Below are 24,014 nucleotides of genomic sequence, written 5' to 3'. Positions count from 1 at the left end.
AGAAGCCATCTAGCATTCGAATATGGATCGCTTTGTTCGCATTCCGGAGAACTTACTTTTAGAAGTTATAACGCTATCAAATGATTTAAAAACTAGTGCGAGGCAACTCCCAGCAAGTGCTCAAGAGAAATTCCAACAGCTACAGAGCAAGTTGGGAGAGATGAGAACTTTTTCTGCGAACGAAGTTGGCAGCACTTCAACCCCGCCGGCGCCCGTAATCGAGGAAAGTTCCTTAGCTACTATTCCTGTGCATGTATCCATTGCACAGACGGGGGAAGCTGAAAACAGTGGCTCAATGATGCCAGGTAAGAGTGCAAATCAATAGGTGTAAAAGAATTGAACTTCGAGACAATTGTCTAGTTATTCATTCTTCTCCTAGATGTCACGCCCATGGAAACAGAGGTTATTGCAGGGGCTCAAACTGGTAGGTTGACATCACAATTTCACATTCATTGTCAACCCTACTGTTAGTCTAAAGATGTGCTATCTTTGATTTTCCGTCTCGTAGCTACCACTCCCATTGCACAGGCGGAGGGCGCCCAAATGAGTACCTCAAGAATGCCTGGTAAGACTTTATACGGCCAAACCAATAGTACAACATTAACTAAGTTTAATGTAGCGTTTCAAAAGGCGTGTCTGATTTATCTGAAACACTTGCCAATTTAAAGGGGTAGTGTCATGGATTTTAGCAAAAATCTGGAAAGCAAAGGAGACCTGTTTTCCAATGGCAAACAAAAAATTAATGGCCAAAGTTTCTTCAAAACGGCTATTTTAGCTCACAAAAACTATTCTTAAGTGTTTTCAGTTACGCGTAGCCAAGATTAAAATGAATGCCAATCTGAAAACGTCGGGCCGACCTTTTGAAGTACTCCCCTTGCATTTTAGATAAATTCCGTAAGAACTTAGTGTGGCTCAATTTAAGAATGAAAAAGTTACTGAAAATCAATTTAGTAAATTTATGGTCAAAATAAAAATGATAATTCCATGATATTACCCCTTTATCCTCTCTTTTTTTGGCTAGACCTGGTTTCCATGGAAACCGAAGCTGCTGAAGAAGCGCCAAACGGTGAGTTGACAACGCTAGTCATATGTATAAACTGTAAATCCCAATTTTAGTCAGAAAAGATTACCCACAATTTAAGTGCCTTTGAAATACAAAAGGTAACTAAAGCTTATTTGAAAGTCGTTTGCAGGAAAGAAACATGGTGTTTTCATTTTTGAAGTATCGTTCTAGACATTTTAATTTTTTTTGCGTAAAAACTGATGACGTCATCAAACGTTCCAAGGGCAAAAAAATTACAAAATATACAATATCTTCCAAAAACTGAGACCGCTGCTCTTGAAACTTGGCACTTGTAATGTACATCCGCCACTCATGCCGAGTTTAAATAATCGTCCCTCTCACAATTTCAGAGCTATTCTTGTTTTTGTGATTCATCCTCCAATGGACCCATTGATTACGTCATCAATTTGCTCATTTGCATAACACAAGAAAATGATACGTCAAAACGGAAAATTCCATTCTTAACCATTTTGAAAACAAATTCAAATAGGCAATAATCATTTTTTACTTCATAGACACTTAAATTTTAAGCAATGTCATGTTACCATGACAACAAGACAGCAACCTAAAAACACCTAAAAAACATCACAGGAGTGAAATCAAAGCCATCTTAAATTTGCGATTTGTGGAGGTAGCTGTGAATATGCACTGGATGGTTTTAAATCCACGCAGCTCATTACTTCTTTAGCAAAACAATTAAAGGGGCTGTGTCACAAAACATAGTCAAATCTAGTTACTGGGAACTGGCAGCTAAATGAAGCAAAATGTAAAATAACATTTTAAAACAATGAAGGAGTGGTTAAGTAAAATACCTCAGTTTATGTCTTAAAATTTGTGTGCTCTGAAGACATTTACTTTTTGTGATGTAGGTTAAAGTTGCCTTGTTTCAAAGTAGTCTCATATCAAGAAGGAGCAAGTAATTGGTAAAACTACACAAAAATAATTGCACTACCATGACACAGCCCCTTTGATAAATGGAGGTCACCAAGTGCATTTTTGAGCTTTCAGCATTCAAAGACAACTATAATTATTACAGACCTGGGTCTTCTTAAATAGATTGTCTACTCGTCCTAGTGTGACCAGTTAGGTCACACTATCATGGAGCATGTTTTGTTAAGACATAATTGTTGTTTACATGGTACCCTAACGCGTAGCTGCTTGGTAATACGGTGTTGCACACACAGTCAGTCAAATCAAAAATATTTTTTAGAAAGCATGCTTTTAAGCATGCATAATTAATATGCAGACTTCTGCATGTTTACCAGTATTTGTTGGATTTTGTTTGTTCACAGTGACTGAGAGCCAAGAAAGCAGACCAGTACGTAAACGCAAAAGAAGGGTAGATTGCAAAACAAGATCTATGGTAAGCCATGACTCTCCAAGCTCCAGCCAAATTGTTTTCAGTATTCTGTGATTTTCTTAATAATGTAAACTTATCTTATTTTCAGGTCAGAATTTGGATGAAACATGTTTGTCCTAGCAATACACACATATTGAACTGTAGTCAATTAAAAATACTTAACCATACAACTTTATATTCATATGGCACACAGTATTTGCAAGCTGATTATGACATTATTGATCTCTTAGGGAGAAACTTTGCAACAAGGAAATGGTGATGAAGAAGAACAGTTATCACAACAGGACCTGGCCGACTTACATAACCCAAAGTACTTAAAAGAACTGTTGGCTAAGGCAAGGTCTGCTTCTATGAAAGCAAAACTTTACCTGGAGTATTTGGGAAACTGCCACTTCAATGTCGCAGAACACCCAGATTCTATCATACAATTCTCTGAAGGAGACGTGAGGGCCCTTGCTGGTATTGAGGAAAATCATGAGCGAGCAACACAGGTACAACATACTTATGTAACTAGAGGCATACATAGATACGCATAAGTTGGCTACTGACAAGTGCAGCGAAGCAGTTAAACCAAAGTCTACAAGACGAAAGACATCGACTCTTGAAGCCAGCTTGCACTGTGCCCCTTCGAGAGTAATGTTTTCATACTAATTATGCCAAAAAATGTGTAAATGTGATAAATGAAAATATGATGTGTTCCATTACTGAGCAGGCACCTGCCTAGTTTAGCTTTATATAGCTATTTTGGGTTCCCTTGTTACCAACTTTGTCTGTTCTATGTTATAATATATAGTATTTTGTATTCCTTCTGTCTAGTTAACATATGAATAATTTTTTTTTCTTGTTAAGAAGGCTATGGACCCCTTTCTAGTAATCATTTCTCTACAGTTACCTTTTTTTTGGCAATGATTGTGTTCTATTTAACAATTTCTTTGTCTGGTTTGACTGACGACCACATTCGGTGAATCAAAGGACCAACACAGAGGATGCCTAGCCACGTAACTTGATTTATCACATGTTTTTGAGGGAGGCAACAGCACGTGAACAGTCTAACACAAAATCATTAGCATGGATGTTCAAGAACTATATTTCTAGTTTTGTCCAATAACAATCCCATGCTGCAGTTTACGAAAAAAAAAACTGCCTCAGATTCCTTTCATTTCCTGAAAGTTTTCCTATGGAAGAGGAATGGGACTAGTTGCACACCCATGCATCTTCTGATTGAAGTGATATCAGATTTCCATTGAAAAATTTACTTCAAAGAACCATCCATGCAACCTTTTTGTAGGGCTCTTGACTGAAAACATTCCTTTAGCAACCACTGCCTTCCTTAAATTTGTGATTTTTATTGTTACATCCTACAGGTTTTGAAGAAACTTAATCTGGCACTTCAACATCGGTTTCAGCTTGCAATTCAGCAATCTGAGGCCATTGGTTCATTCCTGTCAGCAGCAATTTCTGAACACCGTAGCATTTCCTATACGGAGTCTCAAGAGGAGCCAAAGCGTGGTCGACCAAAACTGCCAGTTCTTTTGAACATTCTTGATACCATCGAGAACCTGTCCATGTCTGCAACAGCTCTACATGATCACATCCTCCTATCCAGAACTATTGCTCACTTCCCCACATTGCTGTATGTCAATGAACCAGTGAGCCATTTCTTGGACTCTGATGTCAGAACAGCAGTCCAACATCTAGCAGATAGGATTCACTTAGACTGCAGAGCACCAGAGAATATCAGTGATGTGATGAGAGAAAGTCATTACGACTCATCAGTGTCACACACACACAGACCAACTTTGTCAGAACCCATACCACACCAATCAGTCAATCCTTGCGATGGTGATGGGTTAGTCACCAATATTGATTTCACCCTTGAAAACCCACTGCGTGATGCAGTTTGGACTCGCTTTAATGGCATCGATGCACCAGAGTTGTCTACAGTTCATTTCTTTAAGTCTCCAGACCTTGAGAATGTATTTGTAAAGCGTGTCGGGCACCTGAGTTTGTGTGGTCTCCATTTATTTCTGCGTATGTTTGTTCAAAGTGGCAGTGCTGACTTGTGTGAGGAGAAAATTGATGAAGAATATGAAAACCCTGTCGACAATTACGGGCGCCCCCTTAAGGAATTCTGGTTGAGATTCATGCATCCCGAAGTAACTGAAGTTGAGATGAATTTCTTGAACCAACTGGAAGCTCTGGTTCCTGCACAGGTAGAATGCCGCCAACGGCTCATGTCACCATTTTCAGTGACCCAAGCAAGCACCACTGAGCCCTTTTTACTTTCTCTTAATGCCCTGCTAGTTGTCACTGGTTTTAGTCATGTTTTCACTAGATTCCACCCAGAGAACCGCTTGCTTGCCCTACAGAAAATTGCAAAGGAAAACAGATTGGGTCCTCTGTGGTGTGGAGCAACACGAAAGTGTGTATTTGGTGTGAAATGCAACAGCAGAGAAGACATTGTTTTGCAGAATTTGGATGAAAACTCCATGTATGGTTCTTGTGTTGAGAAGTACTTGCCATGGCATGAGAGAGAAGCCTGTAAGAAATTGTGCTCAAACAAGGTCACTAGAAGCGAGGCCAATGACAATTTGACGAAGGCCCTGCCTGGAAGACCACCAGCATGTGGAGTCTGTTTTGACATAAGGTATGTTTGAGGCTAGCTATTTTGTTGTGTTCTAAGATTTCACAATCCTAACCTTCCTTGGTTCTAAGATAAACCCTCAGACACTTGTAAACATATTTAAAACCTATTTTTTTTTTAGACTACAAACAAAATGATAACTAATTGTCCCTTTCTTCCCTTGCAGTTCATCACGTGATCAGAGCCATAGTACATATATGACTACTAAGACGGGAGAGGCATATCTTTGTCTCAAGCAGAGCAATGTGGTAGGCATCGGTGGAGCATCAACCGGTCTGGGATTGTTCACATTGAAAGAAATACCTCCCAACACGTTTGTCTGTGCTTATGCACCGACGGCTACCTTACGTCGCAATCAACAAGATGGGGATTACGCAATTGAATTGACAATTGGGGGTCGACGCATTTCAGTTAATGGCCAGGAAAACACTTTTGAAATTGGTCTGGGAATGTTCGTGAATGATGGAACCTTTCCATTCAGTTTAGTGCCTGGAAAATTCTCACGACAGGTAACAGAAAGGATCAATTGTGAATTTGCCAAAAGGGACAGTGAAGTGTGGATAAGATCGACAAAAGCCATCAAGGCAAAGCAAGAACTTCTGGTACAGTATTCCCATGACAATTCATACTGGAACTCGATCTTCTCTGCCGAACAACTGGAGAGGGTTAAACATGCCCTCACCCAGTGTGGTTCCCTTATTCATGAGGCAGAAGAAGCCATTTGCCATGTTGAAATTTAGTTTGTAACTTATGAAAAGATGTTGAATTGAAGATATGTTAAAGTACATGCTATTCAATGAAACGGTAATCTGACATATGAAAAAAAAAAACAACAGAAATTCCGGCCAGGAATTTGGTCGGTGTCATACCAGCCACATTGCTGGGAAATTCCTGTCTGTAAACCATAAGTTTTGACAGGTGTGCCTGAATAGAGCTGTTTTGCTCCCTCGACAGAGGTATTCATGGCAGCAGTTTTTAAATCCGCCAAAATGGTTGCTTAATAGCCTTAAGAACCCATTTTGCTGGTTCCAAGCCCAGATCAGAAGGATGAGGAGAAACTGCAATGCACCAAGTCAGAAATTACCCTTGCTAAACATTACTTTAAGTTCTACTATGACCAAAAAATCAATTTCAATTTTTATTTGGAAGTAAGTTAACAAAACAGTAATTGACCCAGGTTTTAAGCTTTGATCTTCAAAACAACACCTGTTTATTTTACCTGGCATGTTCCTATTTAATGTTCTACCATAACTAACTTGAAAATGTTGAGAGAGCTGGATTGAGGAGAAAATGACGTCAAAGGCTCAATAGTTTAAGAATGCAATGCATGTGTAGGTGGCTGAATTCATATGGGGATATCATTTGGACCGCATCTGTCACAAACTGTTTGAAATGAAATGAAGGATTGAATTGTGCAATCCAATGGACAAAACTGCATGATGCAAAAAGTCAAATGGACAATGAACAAAATAGCTAGCCTTCTTTTTTGCTTTTTTTTGTTTTGGATTTTAAAAATATCATCAGTCATTTATCCTCTGACATTACATTACATTTGATTTCAAAGTTAGTCAAATTGTCAATAGCCAAGCTTTTGTAAACTAATTCATACCATGAAGCAATCTTTTCCGAAGTCCTGATGCAGGTACATAAGACGATTCGGTGGCTGGATTTTGCTCTCGTCGTTTAAAACTTAAGTGGAAATCCCAATAACGTGCAAAAAAAGTGATTTATCCAAACTTACTGCGTCACACGTGCTGTAGTCTTGCAGTCAGATCGTGGAGAGGAAAGGCACTTCAAGTCACCATAAAAAATCAAAATGAGCAGTCCTTCTTGGATCAAATCATGTTCCTTTGCTAATGTCATTCGCATTTTTCCGAGTCCAGTGGAAAAGAATTGCACTGTAAAATTAAAGAGTACATATGGTCTCCGCCCTTGACTGCGAAGCTTTAAAGACACCACGCTTTCCGGAAATTATTTCCGATGCGTGATCGTGTGTGTTCGTCACTCCTCGTGTACCGATAAAAGAGTATTATAGTTTTAGATTTTCGAATTTACCAGGTAAAACTGTAGAAAAATCCCTTTTGAGCCCTAGAGTTCTCTTCAGCGGTGTGGTGTCTAGGCGACGTGATAGCGTCATGTGCGATGTGTCATCGGCAAGGATTCGTCACTCCTCGTGTACCGATAAAAGAGTATTATAGTTTTAGATTTTCGAATTTACCAGGTAAAACTGTAGAAAAATCCCTTTTGAGCCCTAGAGTTCTCTTCAGCGGTGTGGTGTCTAGGCGACGTGATAGCGTCATGTGCGATGTGTCATCGGCAAGGATTCGTCACTCCTCGTGTACCGATAAAAGAGTATTATAGTTTTAGATTTTCGAATTTACCAGGTAAAACTGTAGAAAAATCCCTTTTGAGCCCTAGAGTTCTCTTCAGCGGTGTGGTGTCTAGGCGACGTGATAGCGTCATGTGCGATGTGTCATCGGCAAGGATTCGTCACTCCTCGTGTACCGATAAAAGAGTATTATAGTTTTAGATTTTCGAATTTACCAGGTAAAACTGTAGAAAAATCCCTTTTGAGCCATAGAGTTCTCTTCAGCGGTGTGGTCGTCTCTAAGCGACACTAGAGCTCCCGGGAATAATGCCCATGTGATCTGGTTTTCCCGTAGTAAATCGAGTCAATGTCGGCCAGGAAAACGGAGATTTTTTCAAGAGGCAAAGTCAAGGTAAAATGATAGTGAGATTATTGCATTCTGTGTTCTGAGGTTAATTTAGTGTGATCATTTTGCTAAGATCGGTCAACCGCGCTTTGAGATATGTTATTAAAACGCACTTAGGCCATCGGAAATCTCAATTTATATTTTTCGGTTCTTTCCCGCAGATGAAGACTTGCAGTTGTCCACTTCGATCGATCGCTGGGAATCGCTTCGCAATAGCATGTGAGTAGTGCAAGGTCTCATAACACTGGGTAAAGAACATTGCCGGTTGCTTTATTTGAACCATTCATCTTACCGGAACAAGGCATACATAGAATGTTCGTACAGATGATCAAATTCCCTTAGCTCGTGAAATATGCGTACACAGCCATTTGTTATTTGGTTCTATAGTCAAAGAAGGTCAAACCTCAACTTTTGTCACCTCCTTCTTGATTTCCTTAATGTTTCCCCTGAGAGAATAAGAAATGATTTGATTCAAGCGATACAATTCAAAACAAGATCATAGGAATGTTGTATTTTCTGGGTGGGGCAAGAGTGACATAGACCTAGTTCACTGCCTTAGATTACTGTCACAAACAGGTTACATGATATCAAACTTGTGCTTTATGTGGACACGAGAAAGTGCATGCCAGATTTTGCTGGCTTTTTGCTTTGCGTTAGTTATTTTTGTTGGGTGTTGTTATTTTTCATTTAATTTTTGAACATATGAAGTCCTTAGACAACAAAGTCAATTTAACTTGGCAAGTGGTACTCAATTCAGTTTTTCTCTTCATCAGCTATAGTTCAATGTATTAGGAAAATAATGCCTGTGATATTTATTTCTGACAATTTACATAACTTATTTTTTAGCAGACGCCATGAAAGGGTATCCAAGAACTTTGCCATACAAGCTAATTAAGCACTGTAATGTTTTTTGTTCTTGTCTTCCTTTTTCCCCTTTTTTGTCAGAAACACAATATCAATCAGTGGTCCTTGATTCAACCTGTTAAAAAAAAAAAGATATATTGTGGTTCAATGTGAAATGTATGTGTGTGGAAAGGGGGGGGGGGAGGGGTACAAAAAAACCTACAGTTCAATGTATTGAGGGTTCGCAGAAGGTGACTCAAAAGGTGACTCTGAAGATGTCTTCTGCTCAGGTTGTCGAAACGTCAGTCAATGTCATCTCAAACAGTCCTTCTCAAGAGTACACTCACCCAGACGATCATACTTTACTTAATTATGAAATACATAGTGTTTATTCATAGCAGTTTATATTACAGTGTATTGAGAAAATAAAACTAAAAACGACATTAGTTCAAGAAGCTCTGGAAGGTGGCTAGCCTACCTGCTGATTATGGAAGGTTGCAAGGTACAGGCTTCAGGGTTCACATTAAAATCCTTCCCTGTCCGTCTTTTACATTTTATCATTTTCTCTCCATTCTGCTTTGTAGCGACTAGATTTGATACCGTTGACTTGTTCATTTTATCTATCATTTTCTCGCATCTTTCATCATATTTTGTAAATGTTTTCAGTCACTATCCAGGCTTCATCCTAGGACATTATTCGCAATCTTACGATTAAAACTTTTCTACACTTCGGTTAATAATTGTTAACTATTCTACAGCCTAGATTAGGTGTGCTGTTAGCAGAATGGCGAACAAATTAGTATTGGTACTGCTTTTCTTAGCGTTCCAACCCCCGAAGAGAGCCTGGCACGAGGTCTTTTCTGAGAGATTGAACTGTCGTTTTTTTCAAAATGGCAGCTAGAGATGTTTCGGATGAATACGTTCATATTCCCAAGCGACTAATACTTAATCTTTTACGTGATGAAGGAGGTTTAAGTTCATTGCCAAGTTTGCCATCACACGCCAGCCCTGTGATTGAATTAACGAGAATGGCAAAGGCAAATGAATTTGTATGAGGGTATTTTCGTCGTACGGTGGCGTTCCTTTGAAACAGTCCTATTATTCGAGTTTTAGTTCAGTATCCCGCTTGTTTATGATCATTTCATTCAAGCACTAGCCGTATTGCTAGTCTTCACAAACAATAAAGAAAAACGTAATGCTACAACGTTTATGGAGTGGCTGTTCTCTTATTACTTGTTGTTTTTTTTCTTTTATTTTTACAGAAACTGTGTAAGGGTGGCTTGTTTACGGTGAAGGTTTGGGTCGAATTTGTAATGATGGTTCCTTTCAACTGGCCTTGTTAAGATCCAAGTTCGGGAAGCTTACAGATGTTCGCGTCAACTGCAAGTTTGCTAAAGGAAATGGAGAAGCTTAGATGAAATCGCGAAAAATCGCAGCAAATGAAGAACTCTTAGTGTGCCACTCGCACGACCTCTCTTGTTGGAGGAGGATCTTCTCCAATCAGCAGCTGGAACGCGTCAAAGAGGCCTTGCGGTCATGTCGTCCAACACCGCAAAATGCCGAGGAAGCAATAGCAAGAGTCTAAGTCTAGTTGGGACTTAATAAGTACTTGAAGAGTTTCTATATGGTCTGTTTTTACTTGAGTTTCCTGAAAGGAAAAAGGAAATAACGACATGAATCAAAAAGCAATGCGCTCGCCTCTAACAATTTGTAAAATCGAAATTTTCGGGTTTATTAACAAAGAAACTAAACCTTCAACTCTGTGTAGAGGGCATGAGTGACTGAAAATTGCCTACACCAATGCAACAGACCAGTTTAACGGTCATAACTTTGCATTTTAAGCAATGCGCTCGCCTCTAACACTTTGGAAAATCGAAATTTTCGGGTTTATTAACAAAGAAACTAAACCTTCAACTCTGTGTAGAGGGCATGAGTGACTGAAAATTGCCTACACCAATGCAACAGACCAGTTTAACGGTCATAACTTTGCATTTCAAGCAATGCGCTCGCCTCTAACACTTTGTAAAATCGAAATTTTCGGGTTTATTAACAAAGAAACTAAACCTTCAACTCTGTGTAGAGGGCATGAGTGACTGAAAATTGCCTACACCAATGCAACAGACCAGTTTAACGGTCATAACTTTGCATTTCAAGCAATGCGCTCGCCTCTAACACTTTGTAAAATCGAAATTTTCGGGTTTATTAACAAAGAAACTAAACCTTCAACTCTGTGTAGAGGGCATGAGTGACTGAAAATTGCCTACACCAATGCAACAGACCAGTTTAACGGTCATAACTTTGCATTTCAAGCAATGCGCTCGCCTCTAACAATTTGGAAAATCAAAATTTTCGGGTTTATTAACCAAGAAACTAAACCTTCAACTCTGTGTAGAGGGCATGAGTGACTGAAAATTTCCTACACCAATGCAACAGACCAGTTTAACGGTCATAACTTTGCATTTCAAGCAATGCGCTCGCCTCTAACAATTTGAAAAATCGAAATTTTCGGGTTTATTAACCAAGAAACTAAACCTTCAACTCTGTGTAGAGGGCATCAGTGACTGAAAATTGCCTACACCAATGCAACAGACCAGTTTAACGGTCATAACTTTGCATTTCAAGCAATGCCCTCGCCTCTAACACTTTGGAAAATCGAAATTTTCGGGTTTATTAACCAAGAAACTAAACCTTCAACTCTGTGTAGAGGGCATGAGTGACTGAAAATTGCCTACACCAATGCAACAGACCAGTTTAACGGTCATAACTTTGCATTTCAAGCAATGCGTTCGCCTCTAACACTTTGGAAAATCGAAATTTTCGGGTTTATTAACAAAGAAACTAAACCTTCAACTCTGTGTAGAGGGCATGAGTGACTGAAAATTGCCTACACCAATGCAACAGACCAGTTTAACGGTCATAACTTTGCATTTCAAGCAATGCGCTCGCCTCTAACACTTTGTAAAATCGAAATTTTCGGGTTTATTAACAAAGAAACTAAACCTTCAACTCTGTGTAGAGGGCATGAGTGACTGAAAATTGCCTACACCAATGCAACAGACCAGTTTAACGGTCATAACTTTGCATTTCAAGCAATGCGCTCGCCTCTAACAATTTGTAAAATCGAAATTTTCGGGTTTATTAACAAAGAAACTAAACCTTCAACTCTGTGTAGAGGGCATGAGTGACTGAAAATTTCCTACACCAATGCAACAGACCAGTTTAACGGTCATAACTTTGCATTTCAAGCAATGCGCTCGCCTCTAACACTTTGTAAAATCGAAATTTTCGGGTTTATTAACAAAGAAACTAAACCTTCAACTCTGTGTAGAGGGCATGAGTGACTGAAAATTGCCTACACCAATGCAACAGACCAGTTTAACGGTCATAACTTTGCATTTCAAGCAATGCGCTCGCCTCTAACACTTTGTAAAATCGAAATTTTCGGGTTTATTAACAAAGAAACTAAACCTTCAACTCTGTGTAGAGGGCATGAGTGACTGAAAATTGCCTACACCAATGCAACAGACCAGTTTAACGGTCATAACTTTGCATTTCAAGCAATGCGCTCGCCTCTAACACTTTGTAAAATCGAAATTTTCGGGTTTATTAACAAAGAAACTAAACCTTCAACTCTGTGTAGAGGGCATGAGTGACTGAAAATTGCCTACACCAATGCAACAGACCAGTTTAACGGTCATAACTTTGCATTTCAAGCAATGCAGAAAAACTAAAGCTTCAACTCTGTGTAGAGGGCATTATTATCTGTGTATGTTATTATTATAACAATGATCTCTCACTATTTGCATAGGGTTTAACAATTACATCCGTAGCCCTTGAGGGCAAAGGGTCTAATAATTTTTGTTTTAGTATCACCCAACTAGTCAGACAGAAAAGGTAATAATAAAGTTGCCAAATGCTGCTCGAGGATTATTACTAATAGTCCTTTAGTAGCGTAGCGAATCAAAATGCAGCATCTGCATTAGTCCACTAGTTGGGTGACACTATTTATGAATTAGCCTTGTAAACAGTTCCCTTACAATTACTTTTCACGTAAGTAAGGGAAATTGGTCATGTGACTTCAGAAAAAGCTTTATTTCATTTCAGATAAATTAACCAAACACATCAGAACATGATGTTTTGGCAAAGCTTTTCCATAATACTTACCCTCCGTTTGAGATAAGTCATATTTTGATGTCACAGGGTAAATGATATCCAGTGGTCCTGACAAGCTTCCCTAAACACAGTCATATGAATACTTGATCAATCTATTGAACAATAAACTTTGTTTAACTCATTAAGAATACGTGTTTCTAAATTCTCTGCAGGGGTATTTTATAATGGCTCAATCACGCCTTAACTAGCCTGAGGTTGAATTTGCCTGGTCAGCATCAACAGAGCACTTCTTGCCTCGTAACCCTTGACCTCAGTGCTCGGCAGCTAGGTGAACATTAGGAAAGTGCGCCGGTTTCGCGGGAAAAAAAATCAAAACCGGAGAAGATGAAATAAAACAAGCAAGCTAGAGTCGCTAAAAGACGGAAAAGACCCTCATTCACTCCCCCTAAAATGAAATTAAAAAACGAAAGAAAAACTTGGATAGCTCACTAAATTCTGGAACCCGCGGAGCTTACGAACGAATCCAGCAAAATAGACTCGAATCGATTTCGCATAAAATTCTGTAAAAGAAATGGCATTTTCCCTTATCAGCCTAATTAAGCTTAACTTAAGAGCGACAACAATGCCCTTGGTATGGAAATACCTGCATCGATCCACAGCTGAATCGAGTTTTCCCTCGAAAGTCTCTTTCTTGATAACACCACTTGGTCAGCCATGACTCTTTGTTTCTCGGGGAGGGGATGTCTGGGGTCCTTTTTGGCTTGTTTCAAGGTCGTGGACGGCGCATGAAAGCGAGATTTCTGTGCGAAAAAACAGAAATTCTGATTTTTTGGGCAAAAATTTCGCTCCGATGCTTACGAGCAAGACCTTGCAACGAGTCAAAACGGAACCCCGAACATCCCCTCCCCGAGAAACAATGACTACTGGCTGACCCACTGGCCCACTGCTGGAACTCAATTGGGAGGGGCCTGTGTACGAGACAAGCTATTGTAAGCGGATTTTTTCAAACCTTCGATTGTGAACATACAATACCATCAAATATGGCACCTGGTAAGCAAACTGTTGTTGAAAACTGTTCTTAATTTTGCTTCCCTTTTTCCTGTCTTTTCCCACCTTAAGCTGTTCGTTTGATTCGGCCAAGTGAGCGACCGTTTCCACTCGATGAGCTGAGTTTAGTGAGCATTTCGATCTGACATCTCAAAAGTCCGGGATAATCGGAAAATGGAAATCACTGGCCTTGTTCACAACAGTAGTTTCATGCACATTATCGCCCTTCCAAGGGGTTTCCAAGCGAACATGGCTTATTTGAACTGGGGGACTGGGGAATCGGAAAAGAATGACAAAATATCTTAGGGAACAAGGGAACGTAATACAGTTTTAGGGATGAAAAAGCTGGGAAAGTCATTTTGGGTTCAAGGGAACACAAGCAACTTTTAAATGGAACAAGGACCCTCCTGGGTGGGCCTTGTTAACAATAACCTTAAGGTGGCTTAAACCAGTTAGGGAAAGTCTCATTTATGAGAATGAACTCTGTAACACTGTTATGTAATGATACTATAAAGGCCTAGGGTCCTTAATGTGACCTAATAGGTTGCCATTAAATGCTTTTGTATTTCAAAAACGAACTCAGGTAATCCCATTCGCTCTTTGTGAAGAGTGATTAGCAAGCTATTAACAGTAAAACTCTATGCAAAATGAACACAAAGAAAACAAACATTCTCTGGAGCAGATTCAGAGCCACCTTTAAAATTTACCAATAATGTTTATCGATAGTTCGATGCACATTAATAATAACTTTTAGTATAAATACACAGGTGATTATACAAAATCGCACCCTCTCATTGGCTCGCTATCTCGGATTATCAGCCGATAATCACCTCGACGGACAAAATGGCTGCCAGTAGTCGTTTTGCCACTGTAAGTGAAGATGATTTTGCGTTGAAATGTTTTTTTTTTTTTTCTCTTTTTTGAAATAATCACCTGTGTATTTATACTAAAACAGTTATTCGCCTCAGGCTCAGTGATTATAGGTGAATAGTCACCTCGACTTCGTCTCGTTGAATATTCACCGATAATCACTTCGCCTTCGGCGAATAATTGTTAAAGAATTTCATTTAGTCCAGGATGTGAAAATCCAACTTTTCCTTTACCCTTTCAGTTGGTATGTGACCCTTGAAAATGTTCTAAATTATATGAGAGCTTCTTAATGTACCAGTATTATTATTATTATTATTTTTTTTTTATTTTTTATTTTACTGTGCGATTTGATTAGTACAACCAATAATTAAATAATTTATGCTTGTGTGACTGGAACAAAGTTTGATGTAAGTATACTAATAATATCAATCTTTTTTCCTGTGTTTACTAGGAAACCCAGGTGCAAGCCAGGAAGGCTTTGAGACAAATGGTACGTAAGCCCTTGATCTTAGAAGTAACAATGTTTCTTCTAATGTGCAGTTGACTGCACACTCTACAACATATCAGCAGTTGCTCAATAAATTAATATTATAATTTATTATTTTTGCAGCAATGCAAAGGTACATCTTCTGAAACTGTTAAAATTGTTAAAATTGGGGTCCATGTGAAATAAAGTCTATTTAATGAACACAATAACATTACTCATTTCTTGCTCTTTCTTAACTGTAATATTTATTGTATGAACAGCAGACCAGGAAATGATAGAGATAAGCCAAATGTTAAGAATTTGAAAAACAGTATCAAGAGTAAAGACTTATCACACTTAATAGACAATTGTAAGAACTGTGATTTATGCTGCTAAGCTGCTTTAAATTTTACATTTTATATATATTGGAGATCTTTTAAGCTTTTCAAATACTACCTAGTTTGTACATTTTCTATTTATCTATTTATATTATAGATTATTCATTAAATTGCAAGTAATTGTAACTTTAGCTAAGGTAAACTTTATTTTGTGGTGTCCCCAATTAGTTTTTCCTAAGCTAAATACTATTGACACTTAAATAAAGTCTATCATCATTCATTAGAATTATCCTTACAAAAACAACAACTAGAAAGCTAATTATTGAAATTATCATTTCTCCCAATATTAAGTTGAAGATAATTGTCTTGCTCAGTAATGCCTGTTACCATAGTTACAGGGCACAAGTATTAAGTTTCCTTTCTGTTTCCTTTCTCCCAAGACTTGGAACTGTGATGATATTATTTTCATTTTGTTTCCTTGCACATATGTGAAATAAAACCAAAAAGCCATAGAGTCTCTCATTAAGATTTCAATCTTGCATGATATCTCTCATATTTCTTAGCTGCACATTATTTTTTATAGATTAAAATTATTTATCAATCAGAGAAGATCCGAATATTTATTGCCCTGTTTTTTTGTTTTGTTTTGTTTTCTTTTTTTCCCCTTTTTGTGGAGAATGAAGTCATTTGAATTGAAAGGCTTGATAGATCACTTTGGTGGCTGTCTGAGTTTGAGCTCGGGCTGAAAACCTCCCTTTGCCAACCGGGCAGTGATCACGTGGTGAATTTCTCCGCGGAAAGTTGTGAAGCAACGCAACATTGAGTCCTACCCCGCGCTTTCCAATGCCTAGTCTCTTTCACAATAATTTTTTTTCGCGTCGGTTACTTCAACGTTGTCGTTGCTTACGCTTTCTAGTTCAACAGTGAACAAACACAAGTCTTCAGCCAAGAAACGTTTTTAATAGTAATTCCACACTGGTGTAACTATGTCAATGTGCATTACGCGTATATTCACGTGGCCATAATGCAGGCTCAACAATAACACTAAACTAGATACATTTACGAGACGGAAAGAAAAGCAACGATAAAGCGCTTTTTAATGAAATATCGCTAAAGCAAAATCAAAAGCAAAGCCATTGCTCAAACTCCAATAGCTGCAGACAGCGCGATAAGCACAACGACTCAATTATATGCAATTGCTCTAATCGCGTGAAAATGGGTTGCCCTTTTTTTCCTTTTTTTTTCTTTTTTTTTTTCTTAGCCCCAAGGAAAACCGTAACGCACTTTACTACTAGGTGAATTCTTGCTGGAAATAACGCTTCGTCCTTGATATGAATGTAATAAAAATGGAAACATTTCTTTTGTCCACAACTAAGTCCTGTCAGTAAAGCCCAGTAGTACTACCTTGACTTCCCTTAGTTCACGAAACGGTTACGACAGTTGAGAAAGAATCTTTAGCTTTCATGGGTTAGTGCTGGGAAGCAGTGAGTCAACACCGGGTTTTACTGACTGAGAGTATAATCAGATAATTAAAGGCCCCAAATCGCCCAGAATGCATTGCGCACCGTTAATCGCGAAATATAAATTATCCAAATATCTGACGTGCTGATTGGCCTGACTGCGTCTTACGCGTTTGGAAAAGTCACCATTTGAAAATAAAATTTAAAAAAGCCAGCGCTATGACTTTTGGGCGAATTTGGGCCTTTTCGTTTTTTCCCTTTCTGGCTTTGATCAATCTGTCGCTAATAGGGAGCTTAAGCACGCGCGTTTTTGAGATGCGGACGGCAACCGGAAGAGAACATTTCGCGTGCCAGGACAGTGGCAGAAAAGATACTTAGTAATGTAAATGTGGTTGTGTGAATACAAATTAAAAGAGAAAACGGCTCACTTCCGGTTGTCGTCCGCGTCTCAAATTAAAACGCGCGTGCTTAAAGTGCTACTGTGATCAAACTTTTATCCCTTGAGTTTTTTGGTTTATCACATAGAGTACCATGAAACATTAAAAACGCTGTTTACCGTTTGGAAATATCTGCATTGGTTCCAGAGATATTTAAGTTTGAAAAATGTGTTAAATATGCAAATGAGAAGGCTAATGACGTCATTCACCCTACCCAGTAGAACATCAAGAATATAAATAGAGCTATCTCGGTCAATTTGCAACAGAGACCATTGAAACTTGGTGAGCTGATAGTTCTGAAGGCAACACACCTACGACTGTAAAGAAATTGGTTCCCATGGTAACTCACTCTTTTCCAGTCCCCTCCAACCTGATTTCAATATTTTGGTGATCTCAGGCTAGAAATACATTAACCAAGGCCACAAACTCGACCTAACATCTTTATATGCTGGCAGGATCATGCAGATGAGGCACCATTTGCAAATATCAAAACAGAACGCCAAAGGTGGTCTGCAAAGCTTTTAATATCAGGGAGGTCTGGAACCCAGTATGTTGCCATGGTAACAAAAATGGTATGCTCATATTGTGGAACATATCTACTAGAATCTTAGTGCAAAGAACCAAGTATTTCTGATACAAATTGGCTGAGATATCTTTCTCCATCATACTTGATCAAAATTTGGTAGGGTTTATGACGTCATCACTTGGCTAATTTGCATATTAAAAAAACTTGAATATCTCCAGAACAAAAAGAGATATTTGAAAATGGTAAACAGCATTCTTCTTCTCGTACAGACTACGTGTTTATGTGCCAAAATGGCTTCGATAGGGAAGATTCAAATTTCCTCACAGTAGCACTTTAAGCTCCCTAACATTCACTACTGGGAAACGTCAACTTTACGCGATTATTCAGGAAAAATCTACTGGTGGGAAAAATGTCCTCTGTAGCGACCTAGTAAAAGCGATGGCGATGTCTCAAAGTTAACACTAGCCTTGTCTGTCGGGAAGAGAGGAAACAAAACGATTACCGGAATGCAGTGTCAGTTCTTGGAGTCTTTCCCATAGACTTGGTTGTGGATGTCAATTTTGGGTGTTCTCAGTTCGTATACACCGTCTGCATGCAAGTAAACTATGTCTATCGGGTAAATCAGGGCACTGACTTGCTCTCTAAAACTTTTCCCTGCATCCAGTCGAAATTTTCCGGGCTCTGGTTCCGAAAACTCGGCTAGGTAGGCCATTTTCTTGTCCTGTGAGAGTCTCAATATTTTGGCCACAAACACTTCAGGCACTTTTTTACTCGAATTGGCTGCCACCAACGCTACAAATTCACCTTGGGTTGGCAGGTATTCAATGTTGCCTGCTTCGTCTTCGTCACTCAGGACTTCAACACAATCTTCACCCAAGGTTCTAGATGCCACTGAGCTTAACAGATCAAGTGCTTTTTCCTTTTTGTCCTCTAACGGCCGTTGGTCATAATACCTCTGCTGCGTTCTAACGGAATGCTTCATGACGGTTGCGAACGATTCTCTCAAGGATTGATCGCCACTTTCCGGTAGGGTCAAGAAGTGACTTACGACCGCTTTGCGGAGGTCCACTGTTGTTAGCCTGCGAGAGAAGTACTTTTCGAACAACGCCAACACGTAATAGGTGTATGCTGCATGCGAGAAGCTATCGCCTCTCGGACCGACGAAAAAGTAATCGTGTTCTTTGCCGTTAAGCAAAAGAGACCGCAGCTTCGCATGATATAATTGCAGATAGTAAGTCAAGAATGGCATGGAGCTCAAGTCGGTTCTATTTGGGCCGTATGTTGGTCTGGTCTTGTAATTATCTTCGACTAAGATGACCGAGGCGTCCTCGTTAAAACAGATAAAATTCTGGCCTTTCATTTGGTCTCCCGTTTGATCTTTGTAAATCCGGAGCGAAATGTATTCTTTGACACGCCCAGGGTTTGCAGTGCAGTAGAGAAGGAGCAGACACAGGCTCATGCAACTTCGCGCCCTGGCAGAGCCTTTTTTTTCGGTGACCTCCCACTTCAATTCTCGGCATAATTCTAGCAATTCCGAGTAGACGACTTTGGATTGCCTCGTGGTGACAGCTGCTTGCTCGACGCGGCCTTTTTTCGACAAACGCTCGAGTTGCCTCCGAATGGCCCTGATCTTTTCTAGGGATTCGTCCTTCTCGTCACTTAGAGGGCACACGCCTGGCACTTTGACAATGTTTATTACAGACGACAAGTATCGGCTACAGGTGACTGGCTTACTGCCCTGCGTTTCCATCATGAAGTGCACAAAATCCTGGACGAGCGGTGGATTTGCACATTGTGCCAGAGTGGTTCCATGTCTTTTACTTTCTTCACGAACCACAGAAAAATCTTGACCCCTTCGCTCATTTTTCAACGGTATCCGGTTGCAAAGAACTTCCCTCCCGATCGCAGTTAAGATCCTCCGAGTAAAATTGTCGTATTTCAGCAAGTTCGGAACACAGACGGGTGGACATTTCCGAATCTGAAGGAGTTTTTGTTCTCCTTTTTCTTTTCTTTTTTTTTTTGGGTCTTTCTCATCGCTAGCGTCATTACAGGGGACCGGACCTTCTGCACGGGGAGAATCTGGGCCTGCTGTTGCAGCACGCGTTTCCTTCTCGAGGGAATCGTTCGTCAGATGTGGAACATTGCTTTCAAGCCTAGTCGGAGAAGGTGATTTACTTCCAGTGTCACTCAGAGAAGGATCACTAATTTGATCAGGCCCTGGCTGTGATTGCAAGAAAGTGAAATTTGGGCCTGGTAAACTTTGTCCCCACGAATTGTTTTGATCATCTTTTTCACTGGGGCCAGCTCCCACGAAATTGGTTCCAACTGAAAATTCTGACATCAAGAAACTGGATTCTATCGGGTTGGTGTTATTTTGCAATTTGGAAGGTTGCAAAAAGAAATTGGATTGGCTGGGCGAAGAATCGATGGTGGGTAAAAGGTCTCCTTGGAACAGCCCCTTTAAGCGTAACAAATCTTGTTCTTTAATTAAATGGAAGGGAAAAAATTGAGCTGGCAGACGTTGTTGAAAAAAAAAACTCTTCTCCCGTGCACGGAACTACTTCGACCGCTAACTGAAGTAAGGCGTTGCTGAAAATTATATTGTTGACATTGGAGAAAAGTTCTTGCCTGGCTTGCACGAAACAGAAGAACCGTTCCTTTCCACGCCTGATGGCAAACATATCGTCGAATGCTACAGAGGACATATTTCCCACCCTTGGTGAAATCTAGCATGAATTACACAAGAATGAAATCATCTGAAGACGACTAGCGCTTAGCCATTCTTAACCAAACAAGTACTTTTACATCTACTGGCTCTAAAAAAATCTGTCACCAAAAAGGTGGAAATAACCCCCCAAAAAAAAAAAAGTCTTTTGGACTATAACCTGCTAATCGTTTTAAAAGGTATGGTCATGATAACGTTCTTATATATACTTCAACAGCCTCTTTGAACAGCGCACTGTCTTTACATTTCTTTCAACTGACTTCCTTCATCTGATTTCCTTCAGCTGCGAACGGATATATTACATGGACGCGTTGTAAATTTCATGGGGCAATCGATGACATCAGTTTCTTATGAGGGAAAGGACAAAAATTTCTAAATTAGTGTATTGTCAAGGAAAGTCATAGCTTTTAACTAACAGTGCCCGAGGAAGCAAAAATAGTTTTCACCGTTAAGCAAATAGGAAGGCCACTTAAATGAAATCAAAGTTGCCACATGGAAAAAGTAAACTAGGACCAATATTTATAACGATTTGTATGGAAAGTGGGGGGATAGTCTTACTGCTAAGAGAAAACAAGAAACCGGAAACGTTGCGCGCGACATTAGAGCCCTTGTGGAAATATGCCAACTTTCACACTTGTATCTCGCATTCTTTACGACATACACTATTACAAATATTTAGAACGATTTATATGGAAAGTGAAGGGGTTAGTCTAACGTCTAAGAAAAAACAAGGCATCGGAAACGTTGAGCGCTAACTTAAAGGGGCACTGTCGTGCTAAATTAGCTGTTTTTCGATCAAAGCTCAGGAAAAATCTAAATTAGTACTTTAGCTCACACCTACAACATTCTTGACAACCCACTGACAAGATATGAAACATACTAAGTTATTGCTCACTTCACATCACCCTCTAATAGTTATATCTATTTCCCAAAAAGCTAATCGTATTTAATTGTTTGCGACGTTCTGCGGACAACAGGCAACGGTTTTTTCAAGTTTCAATCTATTTTCATCCTCTCCATCCATGGATGCAAGTAACGAATAATAGCTTCGGTGTACTTTGATTGTTATTGTCAATAGAACTACACCATTATGAGGCATTCTTTCCGAGATAAACTATGAGAAATATTTAGAAGGATTTATATGGAAAGTGAAGGGGATACCGTGTAGCACTTAAACTTTGCGGGGTTTAATTTTTGCGGATTTTGCGGATGGTACTTGATCCGCAAAAACAAGTTCCAGACTTTTAATCCATTCATATGGTGGGATAAGAAAAAAAAAGTTTATTTTGATATTTGCATTGAGAAAAAGCAATCGGAGCTTGTTACAAACAAAGCGAAACGATAAAATTAAGTCAATAATTTTCCAACCTCTAAGGCACAAGAAGCGAAATCAAAGCAGTCATTCAAAGGGTCATATTAAAGTTGCTGTAACGGGCTATCCGAAGGGACACAATTTTCTAAGGCCTCCAGGATGCCACATTTTTTTCTACCCGTTATTGATTATCGAGGGGTTTGTTTACCAAAAGGGTTAATAGAAGTTGACAATAGTTTTGCTGCTTGAAAAGAAAACCGCAAAAATTGGTTGCCAACGGAAATTTCAGTCAATTCGAGCCGCAAAAATTTTTTATCGCAAACCTAAAAAACTCGTCACTTAATCCGCAAAACAAAAGTCCCGCAAAAGTTTCATGCTACACCGTAGTCTAACTTCTAAGAAAAAACAAGAGACCGGAAACGTTGCATGCATGCAAATTTTTAAACTTTTACCTTGTGATATCGTTGAGATACACCGGTCAGAATAGATGACATCAGTTGCCTGTGAGGAAAAGGAGAAAATATTCTAAATTAGTTTAACGTTAATGAAAGCCGTAGCTTTGAAGTGACAGTGCCAAGAGGTAGCGAAAGTAGCTAAGCAAAAAGGAAGGTCAAACTTCAAGGAAAACAAAATATCTATGATACATCAGTGTTTCGACTAAAATAAATTCAAAGCAAAAAGATAGTGCTTCTTACCAAATGGTAAGGATTTGCCAGGGGCAGTTCAGTTCAGCAATTGCAACACAGCATAGCATCAGGACTACTATAGCCAGATAGGTACATTTCCCAAGCTGAGCTCATCCGAGCCTGGCTAGGCAGAATGGGCGGCTTGACAATCGGCGCAAAGGCTTTTCTTACCCTGGTCTCAGTTCTGATTGGTTGTAACAGAGACGCCCTGGTGAGTCAGGGAGGCAAGCAGACACGTAACTGAATTGAGACTGAGTAAACTTACTCTGGTTTTCACAAGACTGCTGGTAGTTCATAAGTTAAACTATTTGCAAATACGATTGAGTATTGTGCATTGAGCGTAAAATACCATACATCTCGCACGAGTATTCGAAAACAGACCTGCAAGAAATGAGAAAGAGAACACCACGCAGATAGGTCAAATTCCGATGTTTGAAAAACACCACCAAATTGTCGCCTGTAAAAAAACATACGATAATTAGGCGATAATTAGGCGGTGATTGCAATCATTTCTCACGGTGATCAACTGATAATGCAATATCCCGCAGTTGAAGTGCACCCAAATTTCCCTACTATCGAGCATTCATATAGACCACTTTCATAAATGCCAACCACCTTTACATTCTTTTGTATTTATATTAACTAGACCTACTTCCCTCATTTTGAAAGAAATATCCTGTTGAAATTTGCTCGTCGTAGCGAGGCTAGAAAGACTTATCAGCATTAGGACAAAAGAATATTTTCTTCGGCCGCTATTATGAAAGAGGTCTAGTGCATGACCTCACCTGAACCTGGTGAAAAAAAATTAATTGCTTAATTGCAGAGATCATTTCAAGCATTGGCAACCATCCACTTACAGACTTTTGTAGAAAATGACTCTCGTATTATTCAGAAGTCTTTTGTGTTGGGTGACTCGGCTCAACACTACATGGTAGTCTCTGACATTGGCTCACGTGCAAAATCTCCTTAGTACCTCATTGTGCCAACAGTTAATGAGGAATATCTGTCATGGCAATTATAAACTGCGGATTGAAGTTTCACCCCAATTTTGTAAATCCTAGTCAATAAACTTGAGTGTTTATTGACTAGGCACAACCCTTGCCAAAAAAAGAGTAAAACCTTTGCAGATATGAGCCAATTTGGATTTGTAATGAATGGCAAAAGGAAAACAGTAAGGGTTATATAATTTTTTTAAACCCTAGTCAATAAACACTCAACCCTTCTCGAGTTGCTACAACCCTTGCAGAAAAAGGGTAAAACGTCTGCGGATAAGATTAAATTTCGATTTGTTTTGAAAGCCAAGAGGAGAATAGTAAGGGTTTGCTTAAGGGTTTTCTTAATTAAATGAACCCCAACTATCAACAAAAGGGTTGTGCAATTCAATCTAGGGGTTGGGGATTTAGGGGTTCT

General features: G+C 39.3%; 1 protein-coding gene across 1 annotated transcript; it reads right to left on the bottom strand.

The window, feature by feature from the left end:
* Window positions 1-16,398: 16,398 nt before the first annotated feature.
* LOC138051098 (uncharacterized) lies at window positions 16,399-23,065 on the bottom strand. The gene is made up of 4 exons (XM_068897242.1): window positions 22,986-23,065; window positions 22,614-22,812; window positions 22,371-22,419; window positions 16,399-20,953 (listed from the first exon to the last, which is right to left on the bottom strand). Exon 4 carries the CDS (start codon window positions 20,220-20,222, stop codon window positions 18,396-18,398), a length of 1,827 nt encoding a protein of 608 aa, XP_068753343.1. The 5' UTR covers window positions 20,223-20,953; window positions 22,371-22,419; window positions 22,614-22,812; window positions 22,986-23,065; the 3' UTR covers window positions 16,399-18,395.
* Between the last annotated feature and the right edge of the window lie 949 nt (window positions 23,066-24,014).

This window comes from Montipora capricornis, chromosome 6 (assembly GCF_036669925.1).
Source record: "Montipora capricornis isolate CH-2021 chromosome 6, ASM3666992v2, whole genome shotgun sequence".
Classification (NCBI taxonomy): Eukaryota; Metazoa; Cnidaria; class Anthozoa; order Scleractinia; family Acroporidae; genus Montipora; species Montipora capricornis.
This window is presented reverse-complemented; position numbering and strand designations above follow the sequence as displayed.